Source organism: Limulus polyphemus, unplaced genomic scaffold (assembly GCF_000517525.1).
Source record: "Limulus polyphemus unplaced genomic scaffold, Limulus_polyphemus-2.1.2 Scaffold5421, whole genome shotgun sequence".
Taxonomy (NCBI): domain Eukaryota; kingdom Metazoa; phylum Arthropoda; class Merostomata; order Xiphosura; family Limulidae; genus Limulus; species Limulus polyphemus.
Window position 1 is genome coordinate 52,962 of NW_013671031.1, and position 8,459 is coordinate 61,420.

The 8,459-nt window shown below is 29.6% G+C and overlaps 1 protein-coding gene across 7 annotated transcripts in view; it reads left to right on the forward strand.

The window, feature by feature from the left end:
• LOC106472558 (nuclear protein MDM1-like) overlaps nt 1–7,936 on the forward strand; it is a 51,257-nt gene extending 43,321 nt beyond the window's left edge. For 6 of the 7 annotated variants that reach the window (XM_022401116.1, XM_022401117.1, XM_022401121.1 and 3 more), the window contains 3 exons: nt 2,946–3,104; nt 3,262–3,347; nt 4,160–7,936. In XM_022401116.1, coding sequence (XP_022256824.1) covers nt 2,946–3,104; nt 3,262–3,347; nt 4,160–4,171 — 257 coding nt within the window. In that variant the 3' untranslated portion in view covers nt 4,172–7,936. Of the gene's footprint in view, nt 1–2,945; nt 3,105–3,261; nt 3,348–4,121 lie in introns of all 7 variants that reach the window. The other variant, XM_013933208.2, reaches the window with a different exon arrangement.
• The last annotated feature ends 523 nt before the right edge of the window (nt 7,937–8,459 follow it).

Consider the following 8,459-nt stretch of genomic DNA (forward strand, 5'->3'; position numbering starts at 1 on the left):
TTTCAATGAAATTTGTGATAATCGAAAATATAGAAGTTAAAATGTTTTAACGGTTAAATTCCATCTACATTTTGTTATTTCTCATCATGGAACTTCAGTCATGTTCTGAATATTTTCATTAATTAAAGCTTTTTTTTCAAAGATATTACATTTGAGAAAGAAGAATTTTATATATACTAAACGTAACTGTTGTATTGGCAAATTAGTATACTAAAATAGTTTTAAACTCTACTTAAAGATTTAGAAATAGCTATTGAAAAGATTTTTAACATGTTTTTCTTAACATTTTCTTTATGAAATCACTCAGTTTGCAAATTGGTCTCACACTTTAAAAAAAAAAGACTAGTATCCCTACTCAATATTTAGCCTAATTAGGCTTAATGTTAAAACTGAAGTAACAATCAAGTTATTGTGCAATACTATAGTAAGTCTTATTAGAATTGTATAAATGTTGTTTTAACTTTGGTTTACTGGCTCTCAGTTTTTGTAATCTTTTCTGCTGTCACTCTGTCTGTGTTACTTAACTTGTGACAACTCTGAATTATAATTATGGTGCTTGTAATGCTTTGAAATTTAATGTGCTATTTCATTAGCAAGTAATCCAAATTTGAAGCCAAGCTCATACTTTGTTTTGTGTCCATACTTAATAATGTATGAATTTTAGTTCAAGTTTGTTTGGAATTTGTACTTGGAAACACAAGAGTTTCAGTTTCAATAATTTGTTTATCCTTTGAATGAGAGTATTTTTTAATTATATGTAATTACCATACTAAAATTATTACTTCATTTTAACAAGTACTAAGTCAACTTGTATTTTTCAAGTGTAATCAAACATTTATGTACCCAGCACCACTTCAAGTGGTTCAATAAATAGAAAATCAAATTGTATAAAAAAAAGAAGCTCTGAAATGAACAAAAACCTATTTTTTATTTTTGTGGTTTTTTTCTTTAATTTTATTTCATCACATTGTAGTGCTTAACTAATTTAAAAAACACTTAACTATCTAAAGATATACTTATTTCTGTTATTTAAATTTGTGTTGCAAAACCTGTTTAACCATAAAAATAAATAAAAAATTAGAAAAACAAGTCGGGGATGGAAATCTGTTGGTAAAACCCAAAGTGTAGAGTTTCAAGCAACTTTAAATATATTATTAATATTAACATATCCAGAACATTTACAGTTATTATTATTTCAGTTGTAACATTAGTAGATGTTAATCTTTCCAACAATCACCTCTCTTGAATCTTGTCTGTTTCTCTTATCACAGTCCTGGCAACATTAACTTTTGAAAAATAGTAATCTCTATTGGGACAAGGGAAAATTAGTAAAAAAATATAAACAGAAATGGTGTCACTACTAATTATGTTTTATTTAATCACAGACAAAACTTGTACATCTTGCATAATTCGTACCCTTTGAGGATGATACAGTATCATTGAGTCTTTTTTTGTACATCTTGCATAATTCGTACCCTTTGAGGATCATACAGTATCATTGAACTTTTTTTGTACATATTGCATAATTCATACCCTTTGAGGATGATACAGTATCATTGAGCTTTTTTTGTACATCTTGCATAATTCATACCCTTTGAGGATGATACAGTATCATTGAGCTTTTTTTGTACACCTTGCATAATTCGTACCCTTTGAGGATAAAACAGTATCATTGAACTTTTTTTGTACACTTTGCATAATTCGTACCCTTTGAGGATGATACAGTATCATTGAGGTTTTTTTGTACATATTGCATAATTCATACCCTTTGAGGACAATACTGTATCATTGAGCTTTTTTTTTGTACATATTGCATAATTCTTACCCTTTGAGGACAATATGGTATCATTGAGCTTTTTTTGTACATCTTGCATAATTTATATCCTTTGAGGATGATACAATATCATTGAACTTTGTTGAATACTCATGTATAAACTTCTTCTCACTATAAACTTTTCTTTTCTTTATTGAAGTCATTGGAGACAAAGCAAAACTACATTTTTCTGCCTAAAAATGATCGGTGCATCCCAGATGCTTACTAGTTACACATTTTTTTTTTTTAATTGACAATATCAAGCATTTGTAAGATTGAGACACAAAGTTGAGAGTTGTGAACTATCTCCATGTGTTAAGATTGGGGGGTTCTCAAAATTTTTTATAACCAGTAATAATGAGGAAAACAATGTAGGTGTCTTTCCAGCTTGTAAGTGTTATGAAATGTGTTCATAAATAAATAATTTCAATATGCTAAACAAATTTCATTATTAAACTATCAATTACTGAGATATTAAAACATAAGTGTAATAAGAAGATTATTGATTATAGCATTTTTAAGTAACATATTGTAACTGTTTAGTGTCAAATGTAACTTACAGTTGAATCTGATGGAAGATTTTTTTTTCCTATTTGTAGGAGGGTACAGTACTTACTACAGAGCCTTATGTAGTGATGTTAATACAAACCTGAGGGTTACAATACTTCAATATTAATATTTTCTAATCAACATTCAAATAAAATTGTCATATTTTTCAATGTTATTGAAAGGAAAGGACACATGTTTGCCCTGTGTGTAGAGCTCTTGTTTTCAAAACTGATGAGTCTAGTTTGAATACATGCAGCACCACAGAATATTATCTGGTTTAAGCTGAGAATGCATTATAAGAGTGACACTCAATTACTAAGTATTGGTGTTAGAATGCTGCTAATTGGCTGTTTTTTTCTCTGGTCAGTAGTTCAAAATTAGGGATAGTGGCAGGTAGCCTTGTTAGCTTTGCCATAAATACAAATTTGAAAGAAATATTCTAGCAAAAACTTTTTGATTACTACATAAAGATTAATAGTTTAATAATAGTTGCTGATAAACCAATTTGTTGCTTATGAACAAGACCTACATATGGATATTTTGTTTTTTTTATAATAACCTTTTTATTCTTTGATATGACTAGGTCCTTCACCTCTTCCCGAACCTCCCACTGGACCTGTTCCATTGACTACAGTTAAGTCACCAGAAGAGGTCACTGGAATTAAGTCTCCAGATCCAGAAACCTGGACAATTCCACTCGAGACAAACAAAGAGCTTGAGTGGACTGATGGTCATATTCCAGGTAAAGCATGATTAATTGATCAGACCAAAAAAAAATTGTCAGTTGCTCTGTTTGCTTAAGTAGATTAATTTTGATGGAATACTGAAGCACTTAGTTTTAACTTGTCTGAATTCTGTACATTACAATATTTCTTTTAAAAAACTGCTGAACCCCACAGTTGACGCAAAGCGAATCAAGTATCCTCCCGAGTTTCTGATGAAGGCTGAAGCTTTCCCTGAGAATGGAGCGCTCATCGAGTCAGGTGTAAGTAGATTTTAGCTCAAAGATTACTTGCTGGCTAGTCTAGATACTGCAAGTTAAAACCTTAAATAAATACAGTCTTGTAGCCATTATGAAGTCAAAATAAAAAACTGTCCAGAAAAAATATTCATTCTGCGGTTTTGACAGAATAATATTGTATAAATACTATATAAATTAGCTAAAAATTAAACCTTTTTAACACTATAATAGTTAAGGTTTATTCACTAGCTGTCATCTGGTTAACTGTCATTTTTCACAACTAATTATATTCTCTTTTGAACCCAAGCAAGCCAAACGTTGTACTACTCCATTAAGATAAATATACTTTAACAAATCTAGTTCAGTAACATAATATTTTCCAGAGAATGTTATAGATGTAGAAATGTATTTGCTAAACCTAAGAAAAATATTAAGGACAGTGTAAATTATTTCATTCTTAATTTAACTTTTGCCATTTTTAATTATATAAATGAATGATGAATGTTTGTGTTTTTTATCCTTATCTGCTCATCTCGTTACTGCAGTAAATCACCACATTATCTGAAAATGTTTGTTTTTATGATACATGTTTATTTTATTTATTTTATCCTTATCTGCTCATCTCGTTACTGCAGTAAATCACCACATTATCTGAAAATGTTTGTTTTTATGATACATGTTTATTTTGTTTATTTTATCCTTATCTGCTCATCTCGTTACTGCAGTAAATCACCACATTATCTGAAAGTGTTTGTTTTTATGATACAATACTTTACTAATTAATCTTTATTTCAACAGGTTTAAATTCTTCTAATTTTTCTCATTCTGGGTCTAAGGTAAACACCTAGTGGCAACACTATGAATGACATAGATCATGCACGCTTTAGGGTAGACATTTCTTGAAGCAGAAGCTTGTGATGCTCAACTTCCTTCTTTGATCTCACCTCCTCCTCTTTTCATCAATCTTTACATCTCTAGGTAGCTTGATTGCAAGACATTTCTTATTGTGGGTAAGGTGAAGATTTTTAAGTTTGCTGTTTTGTGCTATAATACTTACTTTATGATGGTTGCTTATGGTCAAGGCATCTTTTAAATAATATTTAGTAATATCAACTTGTCAGTGGAAGTTCCTAGTAAAGGGTGTATATTATTGTAATGCTTGGAAGAAATGTGACAGGGGCGATGCAGTCTCTGTTTACATGTTTATCATTCTAGAAGTGGCTTTTTTATTCTGTGATATTTATTAAATTTAGCTTTTTCGAGGCAATTTATTTTTTAATTTGTACCTTTTCAAGTAAATGGTGTAATTTTGTTGAATGAAAAGCTTACATTTATAAACTTGGGCAACTTGAGTTAATAAACTTCTAATAACTTCAGTGATACAGGGATAGTGTGAAGTTTGTCATTAATGTACAGTAAAAATTTCTGAACTTATAATCGTCTTCCTCACTGGCATATTTATCAGCAAAATCTAATGTCAATGTGTTAATAAAGATCACAAAATGAGCTAATTCATCGAGCACATGTTAACATGACCTTCTACTATTTTTCTCAATGACATCAGGAAAACTATTCACTAAACTAAGTTCAATTTCTTGGATTTAAGTCCAAGCTAATCCTTAACAGGGTAACTAGCCAACTTGTTTGAGTGACTACTGTTGAAATTATTCGGGTTACCAGTCATTTTAAAGATGTTTTCTGTAAAATCAAAATGTACATGTATACCATTACAAGTAGTAGTATTAGTAGTACGCTTATATTGTAGGCGAGTTTATCCATAAGAGTTTGATTCTATTCTTTTATTTACATATATTTATGTAATTTTTTTTTAAAAATCATACATTTATTTTTTATTAGAAATAGTTTAGGCATGTGAATATTCCTAAATATATTTTTTATTATAGAAACTTTATTCTCATGTTTTTTAGTATATTTTATCTCGTAATAAAACATACTATGAATACTCCAAAGATATTACTTAACTATCAGTTATAAAAACACCGTTCAGTCTAACCAAATATGCAGAACACAAATTTTTTTCTGACTTTGTAGTAAATCATGTGGATTGGCTGGTAGTTTAAGATGCCTTTAAGGAAAACTTATTTTCGTTCAGATATGTGTTTTTTTTGTGTAAATTTTTTTTTGATGGAGCCGAGTTTTATGTTTTACACAATAATACAAGAATTATTAGGTCATATTTCAGTGTTGTCAAAAGTATTTAAGTCGAAAAAAACAATCCCTACAGCTATGTACTCTAATCAATAGAATTATTTGTAACTACATTTTAATTAACTTTCTGCTTCATCCACTGTAGAATGGCATAAGGCTTAGCAACTCGAATGTCAAAATCAAGAACAGTGTTTTGTGAAAGATTCTTTCTTTACTATGTATATTAAAATGTTAGTAATATGTAATTAATACTTCTCAGTATTAGTTGAAAAGCTGAAAAAATTAAGTAGCAATTGACAACTTTCAATTTGTATAGGGGGGGGGGGGGTGGACGACGTGCAACCATATAAAACAGAATGCAGATAAGATCAGTACTAAAAAGGCTAATTGTACTGTTTAACAATATGCATAGAAGCTTGTATCTAATGTATCAAATAAGGTTGCTAGATGTGTGAAATAGATACTACAAATGTCAGGTATAAAAGAGCATTTCATACAGACATCAGGTTTGTTTTATAGACATGCTTTGGTTAAGATTGGCTAGTTTTGAGTTGCTTCTAACAGTTGTATGATGTTGATGAATTTAAAATGTAATAAACACAGAAATTGATTGCATAGTTGATATTGCTGTGTTGATGGACATAATCACAGTTCTTTAACGAATAGCAGAAACGTTACGAATAAATAAAGTTAACAGCTTTAGAGCCAAAATGAGAGAATTTAGCAAATGAAATCTCGAGAAAGCTGTTGACTATCGAGCTTCCACCTATTATTGTTCGCCTTATAACTTAATGTTTGAGATAAAGAAAAAAAAACTGTATGAAGAGAACGCTGTAATAAACAACAAAAAATGCTCGACATGATGATAAAGGTTTTCTTTTTGTTGCTGAAATCAACTTACGCGAAACCTCGTTAAGGGGAGTATTTTGTTAGAATATTTATGATGTGTATATTTTTATCTTAATGTTAACTTTATTATTATTGTCTCAGCAAGTTGGTATATGTTATAATCAGATTTATATTGCTTCAAAAAGTTAAAAAAATGTGCTGTAATCGGATTTATGTTTTGTAATATCATTTTAGCAAGTTAATATATTCTGTAATCAGATTTTTGTTTCATAATATCACTTCAACAAGTTAATATGTACTGTAATTGGATTTGTGTTTGGTAATATTACTTCAGGAAGTTAATATATGCTATAATCAGATTTGTGTAGGTAATATTGCTTCAGCAAGTTGGTGTATACTGTAATAAGATTTTGTTGGTAGTATTTCTTCAGGAAGTTGATGTATTCTGTAATCAGATTTTTCTTGGCAATATTGCTTTAGCAAGTTGGTGTATATCAGATTTGTGTTGGTAATATTGCTTCAGCAAGCTGGTATATACTATAATCAAGACAAGTAGGTACAGGATTGTTCATACACAGGCAGATATTCATTATTTTTAAGTATTTTCACACTATCAGGATTGTTTTTAGCTAGTTTTTATATCATAGTCAACTTTTTAAGATTAATGAATTACTCACTTCTTATTTTAATGATCCACAGCTATTATAAATCTGACATGTACAAACTTTTTTTTTTATAGGAAATATTCCAAAATTTTAGGAGTAACTTGAGATAAATATGATGATGTTTTCTATTCAGTGAACCAAAGAGTTGTGAATGTTTTTAGTTACTAAAAAAAAATTGTTACTTACATTTACTGGTTTAAAAAGTTATAAAACAATGTGTGGTTAATTTTTTTTTTGTTCTAAGAACTAGAAAATTATAAATTTTCATGTCATATTGCTAGTCCTTTGACTTTTTACTAATAGGCATTTAAGAACATACTATAATACGTATATATAAAAAAAAAACAACTGCCAAATCAAGAAGACAGCTAAGCTTTTAAGAATTTTGGTATGACATTTAATGTTTGAACTCGTTCAGTTGTAGCCAACATTTCAGTTGTCTTGAAAGTTCATCGATTCATTTCTTGTGTGTAAGATGTATCACATCAGTTTCATCAGTCAGCTGTTCATATGATTGACAGCTGGAAAAAACTTGTTCTAAGCAAAGTTTCAAGTGTTAACCGTGCTTCATAGCTAGTATGTTACTATATTTCTAGTTTTCCAACTCTGCCAAAAATCTCAATTTTCACTCATTATTTACATTACAAAATCTACGAAAATAAATGATTTGCGTTTATTTCAGAAACAAAACTAGTTAAATGAATAAAGGTTGACTGTGGAAGAATTGGTTCTTTATAAGAAAATCTTATTGAAATGTCTACCAGTATTTGTTATAATGCAGCCCATAATAGTTAGAGGGGCAGTAGTGGATGTTATCATTCACAGATCTCTTGAACTTCTCCCATCAGCCCATTAATTTTAGCCAGGGTTACTATGATAAATGTACATTTTTGCTGTTAAACTGATGGCTAATAAACTAAGTAACAAAAAGTGTGTTGGTGATGTTTCTTTAATAATTAAAGTATATTATTTATATTTGATCTATTACTAAAGCAATACTGCCTTAACCAACCTGTAAACCAAAGTTTCCTGATCTTCCATATCTGTCTTTTTGATACATAAAGTGTCAATTGATTAATTTACACAGTTTACAAATGTGTCACATTAAGATTTTAGCTTAGAAATAGCCCTGCTTTGTTCATTCAGTGACACCTGATGGTATGAAATATGATTCTCTGTTTATAAACGACAACAACTTAGCAAACACATGCTTAGAAAGTCAGGGGGGATACTGAGTCAGAAAAAAAAAGGAAATAAAGTTCTGAGCACAAATCAATAGTATCTTTTAATGGAATGTTAGAAAGTCAGGGGGATACTGAGTCAGAAAAAAAAAGGAAATAAAGTTCTGAGCACAAATCAATAGTATCTTTTAATGGAATGTTAGAAAGTCAGGGGGATACTGAGTCAGAAAACAAAAGGAAATAAAGTTCTGAGCACAAATCAATAGTATCTT